General features: G+C 42.1%; 1 protein-coding gene across 1 annotated transcript in view; it reads left to right on the plus strand.

Annotated features, from left to right (window-relative positions):
* Positions 1-8955: 8955 nt before the first annotated feature.
* The window catches only part of TANC1 (tetratricopeptide repeat, ankyrin repeat and coiled-coil containing 1), a 216777-nt gene continuing 203378 nt past the window's right edge, over positions 8956-22354 (plus strand). Inside the window, exon 1 of the mRNA XM_065880140.1 lies at positions 8956-9064. Within this exon, the coding sequence (XP_065736212.1) occupies positions 8956-9064 (109 nt within the window). The remainder of the gene's footprint in view (positions 9065-22354) is intronic.

The following is a 22354-nucleotide window of genomic DNA, read 5'->3' on the forward strand; positions in this document are numbered from 1 at the left end:
ACCATGAGGGAATTTATTAGTAAAAATCTTCCAGTCACAACCATATAGATGTGAACCCAGGATGTTCAGCCGTACAGCCCAGAACCACGGTGACTCACCACTCACCACCCTGTCTGCCACGCCCAGAACAGAGGCTTATTACCTCTGTGAGTTGGGGTCGGAGTTGGGGAAGTCTCTAAGAAACACTTGGCTGTGACCTTTTCATGCATATATGCTCATGCAAAAATGGGATCTTCTATTACATGTGCTTTTGAAGAAATATGTAAAAGATTCGACACACAAGGGTGCATGTAATGTATCTGCACAGTTTAGAGTACAGTATATACTTATGTGATGTGTTTTTTCTCCTGTCATATCAGTACATTCTTCTTTGGCACTGTTTTAATGGCTGTTTAGTAAATCCATTACATACATTACTATAATTTATTTTAACCAGCCCATTTTGACATTTAGGTGTTTTGGAAAGAAATATCTCTCAGGCTATCAGAGCCCTTTGGCTCAGATATGATTTACGCATCATTAAATCACAGGGCCCAATAAAAAATAAATTAAAAAATCATAGGGCCCAGCACACAGGGGTACCTGGCTGCTGGTACCTTCAAAACCTCTCATCATCAAGAAACTGACTCTTTGTTCTTAGTTCCAATTTGAGAAAACCCTGGAGAGAACCCAGATTGGCCTGATGCCAGCCAAAGGAGAGTTACGGTTGGCAGTCCCCATTAGACCCACAAGATGGGACTGTGGGGAGACAAAGTATCCTACAAAGAAGGGGGTTATTATTAATGGAAGAGAGAGGGAGCTGGGTAAACAAAAAGAGCTCGCTGTCTAATGCAGGATATGTTTCCAAAAGTGGTGTTGATGGTCATAACAACATACCAATATGCCAAAGAATGTGAACATTTTTAATGCTCCTGTGATATATACCCTATAGTCTTGAGAGTAGTAGACTTTTCCACACTCTGTGGGGATTTGAACTGCTTCGTGCACAGGCACTTGTGTAACAGGGTATTGAATTACTGCAAAAAACTCGGAAGTTGGTCATTATTCCCATGTAACCCATTATACTCCCCTCTGTCTGCCACGCTTTATACTAAATTACTTGGGATTAGTAACATCAATTCTTAATGTTTACTGAGTGCTTGCTGACTCTGAACTAGATGATTGAATTTTAAAAATTCTGTGGAAATGAAACAGCGTTGTTCTTTCTTCACCCACTGTCCTACATATGTAGAGTGCTGTGGCTCAGGGGTAGTTTCTTGCCCATACCACAGCATTCCCCATCCTGGTCCTCCCTTCCTTCTTGTGGCTTAAACCGGCAACCCTTTATTTGCTTGGGATTCAGAAATTGGAGCTGGGTTCAGCAGGGTGGCTTTTCTGCCTGGGTCTAGGCGCACTCATGCTCTGGTGGTTACATGATTCATAGCAGGGGCCCATTGCTGTGAAAATTTACCACATTGCTTGATAACATAATGCTGCTTTTGATTAGTTTTCCATTGCCCATGTGTTGCAGGGTAAGTTGGGTGTACGTCCGGTCCCAGGGAGTGTATCTTGATTAAGCCAAGTCAACCTTAGTAATACCATCCATACCTGTTGCTGGTGACTGGTTAATGATTAAGTGTTTGACCAACTATTGGGTCCCACCATATTGAGAACCTAAGATGGTCAGTACAATAAAACAGGTTGACACTCTGAAAATCACAGAGTACAAAGACGGAAGGAGCCTAAGACCACAGGGACTTTTTTTAGCTGCTGAATTAACCAACCCTAAAACCACTGTGACTCAGAACTTCTTATGTGGGAAAATTTTTTTTTATTATTGTTTGAGGCAGTGATCTCCAAGGTGGAGTGTGCCAGACTATCCGATATGGGAAGGAAGAAAATATTAAAAGTTTATCTAGAAAAAAAATAAGCTTTACTAATATTTAATAGATGAGTTGACACTGGTTGTTATATCTGAAAGTCTTCTTGTCACTTAGGTTATAGAAGGTTGCCTGAGGGAAGAGGAGGCATTTTACAACCTGGTGGAACTGACAGTGGTACCCTCATTCTTATTCTTGTCTTTGGTGAACTCTATCCATGTAAATGGATTTATGGGTTATATCATCTAGTTTTTTTTTTTTTTTTTTTTTTTTTTTTTTGCGGTACACGGGCCTCTCACTGTTGTGGCCTCTCCCATTGCGGAGCACAGGCTCTGGGCGCACAGGCTCAGCAGCCATGGCTCACGGGCCCAGCCACTCCGCGGCATGTGGGATCCTCCCGGACCGGGGCACGAACCCGTGTCCTCTGCATCGGCAGGCGGACTCTCAACCACTGCGCCACCAGGGAAGCCCTATCATCTAGTTTTAAGTAGACTGACTACAACAAAATAGCCAAGTGGTTTAAAAAGATTCTTGCAAAGAAAGTTGAATGGTAATGATGTAAATCTACAGGAATAAGAACATGTAGACATGTGCTTAGGAAATGCCTTTTAAATCAAATTTAATGAGTTGGCACCAAAATTGTGTATGGATGTGTATTAATAAATGCAAATAAACCTAAGAATACTGTTTGGATCATTCTCATCCTTTAAAGAGTTTTTGATGGATGTTTTATAATGTATATACTACATTAGTATACACATGTAATTTGTAACTAGTGTTTTAATTATGTATAAATTATTGGGGTACATGTTTAATATTTTTACTGTTAGGGCTGCATGATCAAAAGGTTTTGAGACCCCAGTTTAAGTCCCTTATTGTCACGTAGTTTTTGTTACTTGCAACTGAAAACACCATAGCTAATGCAAGGACAGATAAGAGCCCTGGCTGTTCCCCTTTTATTCATAGGTTTCAAGATTCTGTATGGTCTGATTTGTAACTTTCTTTACTACACCCACTTGTCCTCCATGTGTCTCTGCCACTGAGACTGTAACTGTCCTACTTCGTTTCAATTTTGCCTCTGAGGAGGCTGTCCTCCCCTTCCCCCCACCACTGAAATTTTCATTGTCCTTCAAGGCCTAGCTTAAGTAAATATTGCTTTCTCATTCACATTTTTCTGATTTCTCCCTTCTGCCTCTAAATGGTTCCTTCTATTTAATCCCCCCAGCACATTGCTTGTACGTTGATTGTAATGTTTTTCTCTTTTTGTCTTTTATTAAAAAGTCGTTTGCCTGCTTGCTTTGCCTATGGGTTGTAGGCCTCTTGATGGTTGGGTCCTGGCTTGCCTTAGTCATTTTTAAAAATTGCTTGTTTCCCCTTCTGGGAGAAAGGCAGGCAGACAACCCGCAGTTGTTAAACACTGCTCCGTGCTGTTTACCATGGGGAGGGTCTCTCTCCTCCAGCCCTTGACAACCTTAGGAGGTGGAGAGCGCCATGTACGTGTGAGGGATCTGAGAGCAAGGAGCACATGTGGCCAAGACAGGAAGATCCAGGATCCAAACCATGGTCACTTTATTCCAAAGCAGTTTTGTCTGCCCTCATATGCGTTGCCTGCAGTTACGCATTGCCCTTCTTTTATGTGGGAACACTGGCATGGGTGAACATGGAAAGCTCCATGGGATGGTGCTACAAAGATATTACTGGACCATCCTAGGCAGGTGTAGTGAGTTCAAAGGAGAGTCTCCTCTCCTTGTGGAATAATAGGAAAGGCCTGGAGGATGATATGTGTGAAGATCTAAATGCCTATGGACAGTTAGCTGTCTGCAAGTACCCCCAAGCAAAATCATGTGTGATAGTCCCTGTGGTCGGGTCTGGCCTGAGCATCCCCACTGAGAGACAGGAGGTGAGGGACACCACACTGCTCAGCTGAATCAAATTATTTATGCCGACATTCTCTCCATGGTAAGGATAATTGAGGGTTGACAGGTTGTCAGCTTTCAGATTGAGCCATGTTAGATATATGTTATGATGGAAAACAGGTGTCTCTCCAGGGTTTTGAGGGTCAGATGACGGAATGTATATGAAAGGGTTTTGAATGTTGTGAATTACTTCCTAGATGCCAGGGAGACATCAAATTTGATTCTTTCCTTGTAGTAGTGACTTCTAGCTTAGATTTCTCTGTTAGCCATTTTTGTGTTCTTTTAAGTGAATTTCCAAAGGATTTTTTAAAAGTGTTGGGGAATAGGACACAGTTTTTCTCAAATGAACTACAGATATCTCAAAGCTTGCTATAAAACTTTCAGCCGTGGAGTAAGTAGAATTTGTGGTAAGGTGAATTTGTCTTGGGATTTAGTTGTTCACGTACCCATAGGATCCGTTTATAAGAATGGGACCACTTCTGGTGCATAAAGATGGAAATCTGGGGGTCTCTGAGGTAAGTTATTAGGAACCCTTAAGTACCACCTGAAGGACTGTGAAAGAGTTTTGATTTGAGGTTATGTTTTGTTCTGTTTTGTGGTTTTTTTCTGTGAAGCCAGTTACTTATTTTGAGGAGTCTCTGGAGAGGGTTTGGGGAGGGACCCTTTGAAATATCTCAAGATACTTTTGAAAGTGAAAACTAGGTGTGGTTTGAAACTTAAGAATTTGAAATCTATTCCATTGTAGATTTCCAAGAAAGTGGATGTGAATAAGTGAAATTTAAGTCCACTTGAGGGAAATTTTCCAGTAGCAATTTCATATTACAGAAAGAGTATGACATAAATTAAAGCATGTTAACTTAAAGAGTAAATATAATAATTTATCGACTCAAAAGACAGAAGAGGTGAGCGGCTCCTAAGTTGCAAATAGATGCAGTTGTGAATATTTGATTATTCAGGATTCTTGAAGCTTGCACGTGACTTAGGAGAACCTTACCTCAGGGTGGTTTATCTAGATAAGGCAGCAGTTCCCAAAGTGGGTTCCACGGAAATGGACTCTCAGGAAATTAATAGACATTATGCAGGGAAGCAAGGTTTTATGTTCAAATAAGCAGGAAGATCTGGGGTAACAAAAGTAAAACAGGTGTTTTTGTTTTTAACTGCAGGACTTTTGAGCATCCTTATTTCTAATGTTCATTCTCTACCTCCTTGAAGGGAAACAGAGGAGTTAGTATTTCCCAAGTGCATTGAATTGTAGAAGCTTTTTTTGAAGAGCATCTTTTAGCGAAGACAATGTTGGGTTAATTTGCCAAAATATTTTAAAGCAAATCCCAGGCATCATATAATTTCAGCTGAAAAATTTTAGTATGCATTTCTAACTAAAGACTTAAGGACAAAAATCACCACCTCATTATCACTTTTAATAAAATTAACAGTAATTTCTTACTGTTATCTAATTGTCCTCCAAATGTCATTTGTCACCATTTCTGTTTTGTGGAACCAGGATTCAGTCAAGGGTTACATATTGCACTGTGGGTTGTTGCTTTTGTCCCTGTAGTTTTTTAAATATAGAAAAATACCACCTCCTCCCTCCCTCTGCTGACTTTCAGCAGAGAACTTGTAGGATGTACCATATCTGAATTTGTTTCCTTGTGTTGGTGTTTACCTTGTTCGTTTGTCATCTGTATTTTCTGTAAACTAGAGGCTTTCCTTTAATCTAAAGGCACGTTTAGATTCAGGTTGAATATTTTTTGCAAGAATAGCTCCTAGACTGTGCTTTTTTCTCCTTATGATTTGGGAGCAGGCAATTTAATTTAGCAATTCATAAGTTGCTTTCTTTAAAATATGAAGAAGTAATGGGGGCTTTCCTGGTGACGCAGTGGGTAAGAATCCGCCTGCCAGTGCAGGGAACACGGGTTCACACCCTGGTCTGGGAAGATCCCACATGCCACGGAGCAACTAAGCCTGTGCGCCACAACTACTTAGCCTGCGCTCTAGAGCCCACGAGCCACAACTACTGAACCCATGAGCACAGCTACTGAAGCCCGTGCGCCTAGAGCCCCTGCTCCGCAACAAGAGAAGCCACAACAATGAGAGGCCGGCGCACTGCAACGAAGAGTAGCCCCCGTTCGCCGCAACTAGAGAAAGCCCATGCGCCGCAACAAAGGCCCAAAGCAGCTAAAAATAAATAAAATAAAATAAATTTATAAAAAAAAAAAAGAAGTAATGGCTTAGAGTTTGTTTGGAAATTTATTAATATATCGTGGGGGAGGGGTGCAAGTTCAGTTTATTCCAGTTGTGGTTGGAAACACCATGGTATTCTGAATAGTTGACCTGGTTAAATGGGTATAAGTTTTCAGTATATCTTAAGACTATAAATCATGTGACTCTTGGGTAAAATGGCTTGAGTGTTAAACATTTCTGGTGGTAGAATTTTATTCAGAATGACAAGTTACCTGAGTTATAATGGTAAAACACTGTTCTATAAAGATTTATTTCTAAATACATTAATTTAGGAATATGCATTAATTCTACCTCTATTCGATAAATTTTAACAGAATATTTTTCTGATAAATGCTTATGCTGATTTCAAGTACAGCCATAAATCTAAATACACCCTCAGGGTGATAATTTTATATGTACATTGTCTTGGAAACCCAGACATGTAAATAAAAGTTCGTATCATAACTGACTTTGCTAACTTAATTTGATATTTAAGTTTTTTCCCTTGAGATCTTTCCAAGTGCTTGTTGTATGTCTGGGAAAAATCAAACTTAAAGGCGTTTTGTATGTCTTAATGAAGAATATCATGGTATATATAAAGTAGCTTTGATGGACGGAAGCCATCATTGGCAGTTCCTAGCATATTCTTATGTTTACTGCTTAGTGGGCAGGGATACTATTTTATACATTACAACTTGCCTGTTGTGAATAATAAGGTGCCTTGGACAGAGTAGTGCTTTGTACCTATAGTAGTACACTAAAAATATACACATGTACACTGCTTTTTTCTCCTCCTTTTTAAAAAATACAAATATATAGGAGATAGTGAAAAAAGCATGATCTTTGAAGCCAGATGAACCATGGGTAGTTTACTGGACCTCTGTCGCTTTGTCTGTAAAATGGAATAGTAATTCCTGTTTTATAAGGTTCGTGCCAAGACGAAAGGTGAGAACGTACACAAAATATTTCAGCTGGCCAAAAAGTTCGTTCGGGCGTTCTGTAACATCTGACATACATAGCTATACATAGCAGTGTGCTTGGCTCATAGGTGCCCCAAACAGGTCCTTTTCTCCTTTCTCCTCTTAACCCTATTTTTATTTTTAAAAATTTTATTCATTTATTTATTTATGGCTGCATTGGGTCTTTGTCTCTATGCGCGGGCTTTCTCTAGTTGCGGCGAGCGGGGGCTATTCTCCATTGCGGTGCGTAGGCTTCTCATTGCGGTGGCTTCTCTCGTTGCCGAGCACGGGCTTAGTTGGTCCGCGGCATGGGGGATCTTCCCGGACCAGGACTTGAATCCGTGTCCCCTGCATTGGCAGGCGGATTCTTAACCACTGTGCCACCAGGGAAGCTCCTTAACCCAATTTTTAAATTCAGCTTTCTGGATCAGTAATTGAATGGAAGTTTCTGTTTGTTCTGAGGGTTTTAAAAATTGCTAACTTTAAGGTACTTGTTACAGAAGTCCAGATAAGAGCTTGATTTCAAGATAACCTTTATGCATAATTTCTCAGTTGCTTATATTAAAATAGTGAGACGTTTATATGAAATGTTTTGAACAAACAAGTGGGACATTTTTAGATGGTAATATATAGAGGAGAAGGAACCAGAGAATAAAATGGGTATTTTATTATTGCCATGAGGATATTGCTAACAAACCTTCTGGTTTTAATGAAAGTCAGTATTTAAAAAGTCCATTTATTTACTAAGCCTGTGAGAACATGAGATGCTCCGCACACTTATGTAGAGTTTTGCTGGAGTGCGGTTTAGAATGAGAAACTTTATTTTATTTAGATGGAGTAAGTCTGTAGTGCCGCACTCAAGTCCTACGTGTGGTTTGTTTATGAACAGGGCCACCGCCAATGTGGAGCGCAGTCTTCCCTTCAGAGGAGAGGCATCGGTGCTTCCCTGAAGGGCCCCGAATCCTCACGAGGGGGGAGGACTCTCTTTGCTGGCTTGTGCCCTATTAAAGACTCATGGAAGGGAGAATTAATATGATTAATTCTGATGATGTTCGAGGCCTGAGTTAGCGGGAGGAAGAATATGAAAGTCAGTTGAATACCTTTTAACGTGGATTTAGGGTGCATTAGCTCTTATAACATTCGCAAAAACTTTTCAGAGTGCTGTTGTTGTTATCATTTTGCAGACAAGGAAGCGGGCTACGTTTGAACAGCCTACGTTTTGAACGGCAGAAGTCAAGGAACAGCTTGGAGGTTGCTTAAATAGGCATTTATGGGTGAAGTGAGATACGTTTTCTTGTATCAGGTGTTTCTAAGTCTTGGGGCATTTGGCTTTGTTAATGGCTTGTGGAAGAAGAGGTCTCACGAAGACAAGGGTGCACGCTGCTCCCTGCCCTGGTAGTACCTGTTCTGTGAGAATGACCTTGATTCCCTGAGGCCACTCAAGTTCAGCTGCACTGGAGCTTTTTTTTTCTTTTTTTTTCACTGGAGCTTTTTTACACTTCTTTTTTCCTGCCGTGAAGTAACAGTTTGTTTATCCCTTCCTTTCTGAAATGTTTTGTTTAAGCAAGAAGGACTCCTTAAATTGTCCAGCTCCACGTACAAAAGTCAAGCCAGGAGGAATCAAAGAGCGTGATTGCCCCTCCCGTCGTGGAAACAGTGATGAGATACCATTTTTAGAGGGATAGTGATTGAGTTCTAAGCTGATGGGATTTATAGGCATTTGACCTTGACAGGGCTTTTTTTTTTTTTTTGCGTTCTTCATTAAGAGCAGTCTTAGCTAGCTCAGAGAATATAATATCCTTAGGAGTTTTAGAAGTAAAAAGTTACCATGAAGGTGTTAACTGTTTGACAAATTCGAAACTGTTTGCACTTGTCAAAGGGTGGCGGAAGTCTTGCATTAATTTTTCCAACAAATATTTCTTGAGGGCTGTCATTGTGCCTTTCTGAGTTTGAAGCCCAGCTCTGTGTCAGTCTGAGGAGACAAGTGCATGCAGAGTACAAATGTTAGAGAGACACGTGCGCAGCGGGAGCCAGGAGGAGGAAGGGGAGGAGGAGTTGGAGCTGGGGAAGGCTTCAGGGCGGAGGTGGAGGATGCCTAGCCCTTTGCCAGGTGGGGAAGAGAGTGAGGGGCTTTCTATGAAGGGCGCCTGCTGAGCAGAGGCTGGGAGGCATGAAAATACAAGTCATGTTTGGGGTGTTGTTACTAGAACAGATGGCGCCTGGCATTTGGGTACAGTGGCAGGGAGGGGAGAGCCAGATTGCAAAAGGCCTTGCTTGCCAGGCAAAGAAGTACGGACTTGATCCTATGCAGCCAGTGATAGCTGTCAAAGGTTTTAAAGCAGGGAGATGATGAAATCAGAGCCGTGTGTTGGAGAAAAGCTTGGGTGGCAGCAGTGTGGAGGAGAGGCTGGCGCGGGGACAGATGGGTGGCAGGGCTCTCTGTTATGAGGCTTTTGAAGTAGGTCAGGTGAAAGATGATGTTCGGGGCCTGAGTTAACGGGAGGAAGAATATGAAAGTCAGTTGAATACCTTTTAACGTGGATTTAGGGTGCGTTAGCTCATATAACATTCGCAGAAACTTTTCACAGTGCTGTTGTCGTCATCCTCGTTTTGCAGACAAGGAAACGGGCTCAGCCAAGATTTGAACTCAGGTTGCCGGTCCTCTGTCACCATGCTTTTAGAACAGGGATGAGAACACAGAACGTGTGCATGGAGAGATGATTTTTGCAGTGGAGTGGAAGCTGCTTCCAGAACAGAAAAGGAATACTTGGCAGCTGACTGAAGGTAGAGAGCAAGGCTGCTTCCAGGCTGGGCAGCAAGCTGGGGACGATGAATGATACCGGGAACCGAGAACTCTCTCAGGACGGGAGGGGCAGGTTCAGGGCCCCTCTGGGATACCCAGCTGGAAATGCCCAGTGGGCAGTAGGAAATTTGGTTCTTGAAGCAGCATCCCCGCCTCCCTGTAGAAACTCCTTCACGTCCCCTGGGTGGGCTTGGAGTAGAACTTCTGTGGGTGGAGATAGGTAACAGCTTCTACTCCCGTAACCCCTAGTTCCAAACATAGCAATCACCTGGGGCACTTACGCTAAATGCACATTTCCAGGCCTGCCCACAGGTGGTATTTCAGTAGGTCTGGAGTGGGGTTTGGCAGTTACATTTGTATCAAGACCTTGGGATGAGTGAGGAAGGGTGCAACAGGATCATACTTTTGAGAATGTTTGTCTGTGAATGGTCTAGGCTGTCTTTTAATTTTACTTCTATCACAGAGCTTTTGAGAGCTCTTTAAACAGCATGACGCTGATCTCTGGTGAAAAGCAACATCTAGGAGAATTGCTTGTTTTTAGGAACTTATGTACATTCATATTTAATTCTGTTAAGGATGCTTTTTTAGTTATTTGGATTAATACTCAAAAGTAGCAAGCCCTCAAAATTAGGTTTGTTTTTGCTTATTTATTTATTTATTTTTGCGGTACGCGGGTCTCTCACGGTTGTGGCCTCTCCCGTTGCGGAGCACAGGCTCCGGACTCGCAGGCCCAGCGGCCATGGGTCACAGGCGCAGCCGCTCCGCGGCATGTGGGATCTTCCCGGACCAGGACACAAACCCGCGTCCCCTGCATCGGCAGGTGGACTCCCAACCACTGCGCCACCAGGGAAGCCCTGTTTTTGCCTTTTAAGTGGACCTTTGGCAAGAAATTTCTAGTGAAATTAGTTTCTGAGTATTTTTCTTGCTTATGAAAAATAGGTTGGAGGAGGGAACCTGGGATGTAGAGAGTGAGGAATAATAGCATGGGGTTCTTGGTTTGCCTGGGTGTGGCCTAGGTTGTCACAGATAAAAAAGTCACTGAATTGGGGATCTGAGGTACAGCATGGTGACTATAATTAACAGTACTATATTATAGATTTGAAAGTTGTCAAGAAAGTAGATCTTAAATGTTATCACCACACACAGCCGCAAGTGGTAATTACGTGAGGGGATGGAGGTATGAACTAACCTTAATGTGGTAATCATTTTGCAATACTGTATATGTGTGTCTAATCATCACGTTGTATGCCTTAAACTTACATACATATCAATGATATCTCAATAAAGCTGGGGAAAAAAAGTCACTGAAAGGGACTGAACTCTTTGAAATCTGGGTTTTAAACCCAATCAACCCGCCGGTTATTACACTATTTGCTTGTTATTAGTCCTGACTCCAGCCTGGATCCCTCTCCCCTTCTTCTCTGTCAGTTGGGTCTTTTCTTTTGTTCCTATTGAGATAGAATTGACATGTAACATTATGTTAGTTTGAGGTGTGCAACAGAATGATCCAGCATTTGTAGATGCTGTGAAATGATCACCACAGTAAGTCTAGTTAACATCCATCACCACACATAGCTACAGTTTTTTTTTCCCTTGTAAGGAGAACTTTTAAGATCTATTCTCTTGACAACTTTCAAATATACAATACAGTATCATTAACTGTAGTCACCATGCTGTACATTATATCCCCAGGACTTATTTCATAACTACAAGTTTTACCTTTTGGCCACCTTCACTGACTTCCCCCCCTTTCCTCCCCCCAGAGCCCCTCCACCCCCTACCCCTGTCTTATCTTTTTTTGGTACATGAGACTTTGAAGCCAGACAGACTGGGTTCAAGTCCCAGCTCAGCCCCTTAACATCAGTGTGACCCTGGGCCGATTACCTAGCCTTCCTGAGCTTGTTTTCTGTGACTTTGGAATGCTGGTACTTTTGAAGGTTGTTTTGGGAATTGAGTGACATGAGTCCAAACACCTGGACCCAAACCCAGCCATACTCCCTAACCATGGGAGGGAGGTTGAGGAGTGGAGATGTGCTTCAGTCAGCACACCACAAGTGCCTACTCACTACACTGGGCAGTATATTCAGGGCTGACTGCCCAGTGCGTTTCCTTACAGCCCTTACCTACCTTATTGCACCTTTCCTCCAGAGTCAGGAGGCATTCTTGTTTGGGTGTGGCTGATGATATGCCAGAAAGGGTTTTTTTGGTTTTTGTTTTCAGCCTGTGTGTCTTTTTTGCTGGTGTCTGGTTACCCTTGGGATAAGTTTTGCTTCTTTGTCTCCCCTAGTGAACAAGGTTTGGGTTCATTGACTGCTGCTGATTGGTTCATACTTCTCCTGTGTGGGAGGGAGGAGCTGCCTCCTCTGGTTTTCCCACCTTTGCTAAATGCCATTTACTACTTCCTGTGTTAATTAGGGGGCTTCTCAGTTGCCTTTCCTTAGTACCCATCCTGGTGGAGGGAATGGGAGGGGGCCCACTTGCTCTCTGGTTGATTTCTTCTGTCACTGGATAGATGCCAGTGAGCCCTTAACTTTGTGCCAGTCCTGTGGTAAGTGCTTATTCTTAAATTACCTACTTTCATTTTCTTAAAGACCTTAAGAGGAAGTAGGTATTCTTACTCTGCCCGGTTTGGAGGGTCCATATCTGGCCCCAGGTCTCATAGCAGGTTAACAGGACCCTGGTACCTACTCCTGCAGTGCTGCCCTTCTCTCCCACCTCTTGCCCATGATAGGTGTAGCTATCTGTTGATAGCTGCCAGTCAACTTTTTTTTTTTTCTTTTTAAAAAAAATTTGTTTATTTATTTATTTATGGCTGTGTTGGGTCTTCGTTTCTGTGCATGGGCTTTCTCTAGTGTGGCAAGCGGGGCCCACTCTTCATCGTGGTGCGCAGGCCTCTCACTATCGCGGCCTCTGTTGTTGCGGAGCACAGGCTCCAGACGCGCAGGCTCAGTTAATTGTGGCTCATGGGCCCAGTTGCTCCGCAGCATGTGGGATCTTCCCAGACCAGGGCTCGAACCCATGTCCCCTGCATTGGCAGGTGGATTCTGAACCACTGCGCCACCAAGGAAGCCCAGAACCAGTCAACCTTTAAATCCTTTAGGAGTGTTGGTTCAAAGGTCAGTTTTAGTAAGTGGTCTGGAGACTTAGATGATGCAGTGTTGGGGAGTGGGGAGAAATTTGGGACAAACCAACAGTGCTCACAGGGAGAGCAAGCTGGTGGGATTAAGTGGGGATATTGCAGCTGCTTAAGTCTGCTTGTTCTCATTTTGAATGGCTCCTGAAAGACTCAGCCTGGGTGTGCTAAGTGCATATTTGTGGATGCTGTAGACAAGATTTGCTTGTTCATAACCCTTTTGTTTTTTTGCCATTTTAGTCCTACATTATAGATTGCTTTTGGCTGATTTCTTTTGGAGGGGGGAACCACAGTGCCCTTAGATTATCCACAGTGTTAATTAACATGTCCTACCCTTAGGGACTGCTCATTTGACCTCTCCGCTTAACTTCCAGCATCCAAACATGTAGAAGAAGAGCATAATGGAGAGATCAGTGATTCTGGAGTAAAGTAGACTTTGTTTCAAATTTCAGCTCTCCATTAATGCCCTTGGACAAATTTCGTAACTTCAGGGCCCTCAGTTTCTTCATCTGTAAAATGGGGATCATTGTACCCAGTGAGAAATAACGTTCGTACCGTACATCTTGGTAGGGCTTGGTACCTACCAAGCCCTCTTACCGAGGTAAGAGGTGTTCAGAAGTTTCCTTATTCATTTCAGTTTGATTCAATGGGTATTAAATACAATTAGTGTTCTAGACTTTGTACTAAACTCCAGCAGTTACAGAGATCAGTAAGAGGTGGTTTCTGTCCTGGGGAGCTTAAATTCTAGTGGTCAGGGCTGATGCATAGACATTCATCATGAAGCGGTTAGGTGCCAAGACCCAGGCTACGGCAGGAACCGAGCACAGGAGCATTTCCTCTGCCTTGAGGGCTGGGAAATCCTTTCCTTCTTGAAGGAGGTTATGCCCAAGCCCTGACTTAAAGGACTGAGTAAGAATTAACCAAGCAAAGGAATGTGGGATGGGTTGCAGCCAAAGCAACAGCATAAGCAATGGATGGACGGAGTATCTGGGAGAAGTGCGTGCAGCCTGGGTTTGGCTGGAAGCAGGAAGTACAGGGAAAGGAGCCCCGAGAGCCTGGTGTCTGTGAAGGTGCTGGCAGGCCTGGTATGCTGGCTGAAGAGCTTAGAAGACATAAAATTTGCTAGGATGGAGAATCCAATGTAAGGGAAAAGAATTATGTAGGTAGTGGTTGATAGTTTTGTCAGACATTTTCATAGTGTAGAGTCTGATGCATTCTGGTGTGTCCATGCAATAAAGTGATCTGCAGATGTTAAAAGACCGAGGTAGGTTTGTTTGTGCTCTGAAGGAAAAACTTACAAGAATATTACTAAATGAAAAATAAATGCATTGGGCATCTTTGGAAGTGTATATGTATTAATAAGTGACTACTTACAGCAGCTGCCTGTGGGAGGGAGCTGGGGGGCTGGGATAGACGACAGTCTTGCATTTTACTGCAGACCCTTTGGTACTGTTTGGCCATTTTCCCACATGCACCCATTTCTTTATAAAAAAGAAAATACTGTAAAGAAATGACTGATGCTGTACATTATCAGGTGAGCTGGAAACCAAGTGGCAGAGTGTAAAAATAACTTGTGTTAGGGCACTGTAATGCCATTATGCGGAATGCTAGATTATTTCATGCTCTGACAATAATACCATTCATGGGGGGTTTTAGAGCTTCCCACTTTCACATACATTTTTTCAGTCAGAGTTAATCACTTCCATCTGTGCTCTCCTAGCAATTAAAATACTTTAAGAATTATAAATGTTAAATGATGCTCTGTAAAGGTTGGGAAAGGGGAGAAAAGAATATTATGTGCTTTTAATACGACATCCATGACTTTATTCCCTTGCTTTCTTTGCATATGCCTTTGTAAAAAATATAATTGTAACTAAAATATACATTTACTTAGAGGCTTTTCTGTTCAGTGTGATTTCGTGCGTTTCCCAGGTGTTGTGTCATTGTTCTCCTTGCCTTTTTGGATGGCTGCTATTTTGTGGTACACCGTGACTCATTTACCCGTGGCCCCTTGAATCACTCATGCTCCTGTGTGCTCTCCTAGCTGTGCTGGTTTTCTGGGTTGATGTTCATCTTTCCTATACCCTTGGAGCTGGGGTGGCCTCTTGTCACCAGTGCAGGGCATAGGGAAAGTGCTATTTTTGAAGGAATAGAGGTTCCTTTTGGGCTTTGCAGCAGCATTTTGAGATAGAGATGGTAGATATGGGTAGTTTACAGCCAAGGAAAGAGACTCGGTAAGCAGTCTTCCCAGAGTCACACAGCAGCTACCTGTAAGTGGCTGAATTCAACCTTGAATTCAGTTCTCCTAACACCAGCCCAGCAGTCTTTCTACTGGTCCTGAAATCAGAATTTTCAGCAGGTCTTGCTGGGGGAAGAGGTGGTTGGGTTCCATTGAGAGTAAGTGAGTGAACAGATTTTTGACCTTTCCAAGAAATTTAATTGCTGTACTGTGTGTTCTGGTGACGGGTGAACTGGGTTCACACCCCACTAGCATCTTTTTTTTTTTTTTTTTTTTTGAGGTATGCGGGCCTTTCACTGTTGTGGCCTCTCCCGTTGCGGAGCACAGGCTCCAGATGCACAGGCTCAGCGGCCATGGCTCACGGGCCCAGCCGCTCCGCAGCATGTGGGATCTTCCTGGACCGGGGCACGAACCCGTGTCCCCTGCATCGGTAGGCGGACTCTCAACCACTGCGCCACCAGGGAAGCCCCCAGTAGCATCTTTGACACAGTGTATGGCCTTGGGCAAGTTACTTAACATATCTGGGCATTAGTTTCTCATCAGTTAGACTCCCCCCACAGGGTTATCCTAATACACGTAAGCCTTTTAAGATGTCACTTGGCATAGGGTAGGAGCTCACTAAATGCTAATAGAACTTTTTTTCCTGTTGGTTTGATGAAAAAGAATAATACCAGTGTTGGTAAGGGTGATGGGGAAATGAGTACTGTCATACAGTGTTGGTAGAATAAATGGGGACATCTCTTCTGGAGGGTAACCTGTCAGTGTGCTAATTTAAACCATGACAACTCTTTGACCCAGAAATTCCAGCACCGGAAATTTATACTAAGGAAATAATTGTACAAACACATAAAGTTATATAGATTTTCATTGCAGTATTGCTTAATAGCAAAAAAAAATTGGGAAAACCAAATGTTTACCTCAAAAGGAGCTTGGTGAAAACTTGGTCACCCATACAATGGAATAACGAGCCCTTTTATACATGGTGAGGGGGAGCTGAGTGGAGTGGTGTTGAAAGATGTCTTCTGTCTACTGTTAAGTTGAAAAATAGGCCACAGAATAGTATGTATGCTGTAACCACATTTATGCTTTTTTTTTCCCTTCAAAGTATGTATTATGTAACTGTTTGACACATTTAAGGGTCTACTATGTACAGGTTCTAAGCTGGGCCCCTTTAAATGTGTTGGTGTACATAGAAAACAAGTGTGGAAGATCTTTGGATGGTAGGGTTGACAATTTTCCTTAGTTAAAAAATTAGTTTACACCATATTTTTCATTATTTGTTACTTTTACAATCTGTATTAAAAAAGAAATCTTCAAAAAAATAAGAACATCAGCATTTCCTTTCTCTCCACCTCCAAATTTCAACCCTTAAGCTTTCTTGTTAATTAAAAAAATTAATTACTAAAGTTTTATTCTGGTTTGCCTAAAGAGAAGACATTGTCTTTTGTCCTGAAATCTCTTTTACTCTGTAACAAACAGCATTTGAGTGCTTCCTGTGTGAATGAATATGCTGTTTGGCAGTGATACTCCAAACATCTTCAGTGTGTATTTGACAGCGTCACTCCAAAGCATTTAAAGAGAGCTTAAGAAATTAAATCATTTTAATATGGAAAACGTTTCAGGTGGTTTGGGCAAAGTGACTCTCGTATACCTGACATACTTGGTTTTAACCTTCTAGGGGGATTTCTATCTCAGGACAACAGAGATTAAACTATCAATGGGTCCTAACCTTTTATATTTCATGGTTTATAGATCACAGAATAGAACTTTTGTTTTGCAACTAATGGTAGAAGGAGAACCTCTTTTTGTGGGGAGGGGAGAGTAAGTGGAAGGGGAGGAGAAGGGCTATAGAGAGGAAGAGGGTAATATATTTTAGAATACAAACTAGATTCGTCCTCATTGAGAATGAAAAAGGTCAATCTTAACGTTCATGTCTCAATTTGAGGTCTTCATATTGCAAAAAAGTTGAGTTTTTAATATTTTAGACATGCCATCATTTAAAAAAAATGACAACTTGTAATCGAGTTGATTTATTTGTGGGCTTTGTAATATTTATATTATTTTGCTAAATCATAAGTGGTTAACTTTATTGCATTGGGGCTTGAAAATACGCTTTAGATTTTTAAATTGAATTCTTGGCATCATATATGAATTATATTGTAATAGAACTATTTTGAGAGAAAACTGAACAGATATCTCTTTTTTGTAAACGAGTGATACTGAAGGTATGTTTAAGTCTGCTTTTGAGGTTTGTTGAAACACATGACACCACTCCAAGTGAAAGATGACGGGCTTGGAGCTGGATGGAGCTGAGCGTGAATTGAAGTTTTGCCATTTCCAAACTGAGTGGCCATTTACAAGACTAATCCTTGCCTTGCTGGTTGTGAAGACTAAGAGATAGCTTGTATAAAACATCTGCTGCCTTGTCTAGTTAAGTGTTAACCAAATACTTGTTCCTCCTGAGCTCTTAGAGTTGAGATGCGGATTCTCTGGGTGTGTGGCCCTGCATTTGTAGAAGGTTGTCCTATAGCTCTTTCTGTGTTTACACCTGTGTGTGATCTGGTCTTGGAGGTGGCTGGCAGATGAGAACAGTGTTGTGCCTTGGAAAGTTACAACAAGCTGAAAGTTAGTCATTGCCGCCATTGACCTTTTCAGTGTAATGGATGGTTACTATGTGTTTACTTGTGTTGTTCTATTTTAAAAAGCACTTTTGGGCTTCATAGTGGCGCAGTGGTTAAGAATCTGCCTGCCAATGCAGGAGACACGGGTTCGAGCCTTGGTCTGGGAAGATCCCACATGCTGCAGAGCAACTAAGCCCGTGTGCCACAACTACTGAGCCCGCATGCCACAACTAGTGAAGCCCGCACGCCTAGAGCCCGTGCTCCGCAACAAGAGAAGCCACCACAATGAGAAGCCCACGCACTGCAATGAAGAGTAACCCCCGCTCGCCTCAACTAGAGAAAGCCCGCGTGTAGCAACGAAGACCCAACGCAGCCAGAAATAAATAAAAGCACTTTTTATAGGGATAGAGTGTAAATTCCACTTTAAAAATGTTAATCTTTGAAAACCCAGAGCTAGGCCCCTGTTATCAGCCACTTGAGTGTTATCCAATCTGCTATAGGCTAACCAGATCCCGTTAGGTAATCCTGCCTCACTCCCTGCAAGCCCTTTGCCAAGAGGGCGGGACACTTTAACCGGAAGCTCCCGCTGTGGCTGTCATTTCTTAAGGTCTTCCTTGGGTTTTTATGGAATGGGATGAGAAAACTTCCAGGTGGGTGGGTAGATTTATTAATACCTGTCCCCATTCACACTGCCTCCTTCCTTCCCCCATTTAGATCTTTCCTGTCCTTGAAGGCTCTGTCCAAGCGCCACATTTCTCGGGATGCTTCCCAGACAGCTCTCCAGTCCACTCTTGTACTTCTGTCTGTAGTGGACGTATTAGCACAGGCACCACTGTCCTCACCTTCTTTATGTTAGTCTCAGATTATAGGTGACCTGAGGGCATGCACCAACCGTGCTTTTTGCTCCCTTTTCTTTGGTCCTTACCTAATGTGGAACTCCAGTAGATAACTCCTGATTTTGTTTCTTCCTCTTTGTCTGGTCCAGCACCTTATGTCTTGGAAGAATCCTTTGTAAAGTTTCCCATGTAGCAAACAATCTTCTCTCCTTTAATTTTAATTAAAAAAGAAGACAGAAAGGAACTTAAAAAAATAATTTTTTGGTATGTTCTTCCTTCAGTGTTTTTTCTTTGCACAGACGTACATGTATATGATAGATGTGTTAAACGATATGCTGTCCTTTTTATTACATAGTTTGCCATTTTTAGATACACACACATAAGGTACATATTATCTCATATTAGTATATATTTAACAAGTGATTTCTAATGATTGCATGTAATTCATATTCCAGCCTATAGGTATAATATAATTTTATATTTTATAATGTAGTATAATTTAAAACTATTTACTTATTATTGAATTTTAAAATTTATTTATTTATTTATTTTTGGCTGTGTTGGGTCTTCGTTTCTGTGAGAGGGCTTTCCCTAGTTGTGGCAAGCGGGGGCCACTCTTCATTGCGGTGCGCAGGCCTCTCACTGTCGCGGCCTCTCTTGTTGTGGAGCACAGGCTCCAGACGCGCAGGCTCAGTAGTTGTGGCTCACGGGCCCAGTTGCTCCATGGCATGTGGGATCTTCTCAGACCAGGGCTCGAACCCGTATCCCCTGCATTGGCAGGCAGATTCTCAACCACTGCGCCACCAGGGAAGCCCTTTTATTGAATTTTAAATAACACTGCAATGAACATTCTTCCTCTGCAGTTTTATTCTCTAGCAATTAAACTGTTACAGTCAATTTAGCATAGTAGTTTTAAAAAATAAATTCATAGAATCTGTTCATTTTATTAGTATCTGAGTAATCACTGTGGTTCAGGATTATTATAGGTGTTGTGGTATACACTCAGATATAAGTACTAAAGTACTAAGGATAAAATAAAATATGTATACCAATAGAAAGTGATGTCAAGTATTTAAGTAGACTATTTATTTAGATTGGCACTAAGGAACTTATGCAGACAACCTGTGTCCATCAGTGGATGATGGATTTTAAAAATGTGATATATATACACAATAGAATAATATTCAGCCTTAAAAAACGAAGGAAGTTCTGTTATTTGCGAGAACACGGGTAAACCTGGAGGGCATTATGCTAAGTGAAATAAGCTAGATAGAGAAAAACACTGCATGGTGTCATTGATATGTGGAATCATTAAAAAAAAGAAAAGAAAAAAGGTTGAGCTTGTAGAATGAGACTAGAAAAGTGGTTGGTGGGGACGAGGGAAATAGAGTTTGGTAGAAGGGTACAAGTTTTCAGTTATAAGGTGAATAAGGTCTGAGGATCCAATGGCAACTATAGTTGACAACACTGTATTGTATAATTGAAATTTGCTAAGAGAGCAGAACTTACATGTTCTCACCAAAAAAAAAAAAGTAAATATGTGAGATGATAGGTGTGTTAATTAACTTGGGTGGGGGGGAATCCTTTCACAATGTCTATGTACATCAAAACATGACCTTGTGCACTGGAACTACCTTACATAATTTTGTCAGTTATACCTCAGTAAAGCCCGAAAAGAAAAAGAACTTTATGTAGGAAATGTATACGAATTAAAAACAGAAACCTGGAGGGTGTGTGGGCGTGTGTCCCAGGGTGAATGCAGACTTTGGCAAAAGAATCTCCCTGTATTACAACTGTATGGCATAACCTCACTGAAGGGGGCAAGGACAAAAAGGCGTGAACCTAAGTAACTTTGGAAAATGGTGTTTTGACTAGACACTGTAAGGCTAAAGACAAACAGTACGTCAACAGTGTACTCTAGTTGGTAAGGTTGTTTCTCATGGGAGCACAGGTTAACAATTCTGAAATGTATTCAGGGGTCAAACGAAGAAATAAATGGATAGTGGAAGGTGGAGCCAGATTTCCCACCGTTGGAGAGAGAATTTACAGATAAGCAAGGGCAGAAGGCTGCCGGGAACCATGCAGTACTGGATTAGAGTTGGAGACATCACTGTGAACTCAGTATGAACATATGTTTAGCTTCATATAGATAGGTGAGTGTGCATATGTGGGTTAGTATACATACGTGTATTTTCTAGATCTGTTCGCTGAGAGGGCTTGGAAACAATGACACCCCAGTAGCCACAGTATACCCAGGTCTTGGTTTCTAAATACCATTCTTCAATAAAAGTAATCAGGACTTCTTGGAGAAATGGATAATTATAGGTCTAGAGCATCTTGTATTACCAGAAAATAAGGAAATGCTCAAAAAGCCAAGGCTGGGGCATGCCAAAGGACATAGGAGCCAACCTCAAAGAGCTCCTAATAGCCAAAGCTGGAACAACTTGAGCAACAAAATAAATAGAGCGGTACTGCATGGTAACCCAAAGATTAAAGTAAATATACACAAGCTGTGTAGGGAAAAGAGGTGTCCTCCTTATAGAAGAATTCCAGATGGTTTATGTAGATACTTACCCCTTCAGGAGCGGGGGCTTCATTTCCCCCAGCTCTTGAGTGTGGGCTGAATTTAGTGACTTGCTTCTAAGGAACAGATTATAGAAAGAATGAAAAGGGAAATTTACAGTGGAGAAAACTCAAACACTACCTTAACCAAATAATCAAGGTTGATATCACCAGTGGTCATGCTGAGAGCATGCACCCTTAATATGATGTGATGAGAAAGACAACTTCCCTCCAATGGTTCCCACTTCAGAACCCATCACCCCAGTCTAACTCTGAGAAAAAACATCAGACAAATCCGAATTGAGGGATATAATACACAGTACCTGCCCAGTATTCTCCAAAACCATCAAGGTTATGAAAAACAAGGGAAGACTGGAAAGTGTGACCGACCAGAGGAGACTAGGGAGATAGGATGAGTAATTTGCAAAGTGGGATCCTGGATATGGATCCTGGAATGGAAAGAGGACATTAGTGGGAAAGTTGGTGAAACACAAACACAGGTGAAGTCTGGAATTCAGTTAATTTTTCAGAAAGGCACTAAAAACATTTCCCTCCAACATTTCATTAAGAAAATACTCACATGCCAAAGAGAAGTTGAAAGAAATGTATAGTGAACGTACCCACCACCTAGATTCTACAATTAGGATTTTGTGGCTTTTGCTTTATTACATACCTACCTATCAACCCACCTTATTCTTACAGATATTTCAGAGTAAGCTGTAACGATCAGTACGTGTAACCCCCTCTTCCACAACAACAACAAAAACTCAAAACCTGTTTAAAATGTAATTTCTGCCAAGGTTATGGTCTGTCGCCTACCAGGCACTCACAGTTAACATTATGTCTGTGGTTGTGCTCTGTGGAGAACAGAGGCGGATGAAAAGTTGGGAGGTTGCAGGTTACGGATGCACTTTCAGAGGTGATCATGGATGTGTGTGATTCGGGGACCATGCTTGACTGAAGTAGACCTGTGCTAGCGGGCACTGGGGTGTTGGGGGGCAGTCTGTGAGCATCCAGGAATAGCAGCTGGTTTCGTGCCACGTGTTTTCAGTACCTCAAATGGTGTTAACCAATGTGGGAAGCTTTCAGGGGCTGGAAGGAATGGCACGTCTGGACTGGGACTGTTGTATAATGCCTGAGCATTTATGTGGGGAGAGCCCAAGGCCCCCCTCCCCATGCCATTCTCCCCTCCCCTCTGGCCCCTGG

This window comes from Phocoena phocoena, chromosome 7 (genome assembly GCF_963924675.1).
Source record: "Phocoena phocoena chromosome 7, mPhoPho1.1, whole genome shotgun sequence".
Lineage (NCBI taxonomy): Eukaryota > Metazoa > Chordata > Mammalia > Artiodactyla > Phocoenidae > Phocoena > Phocoena phocoena.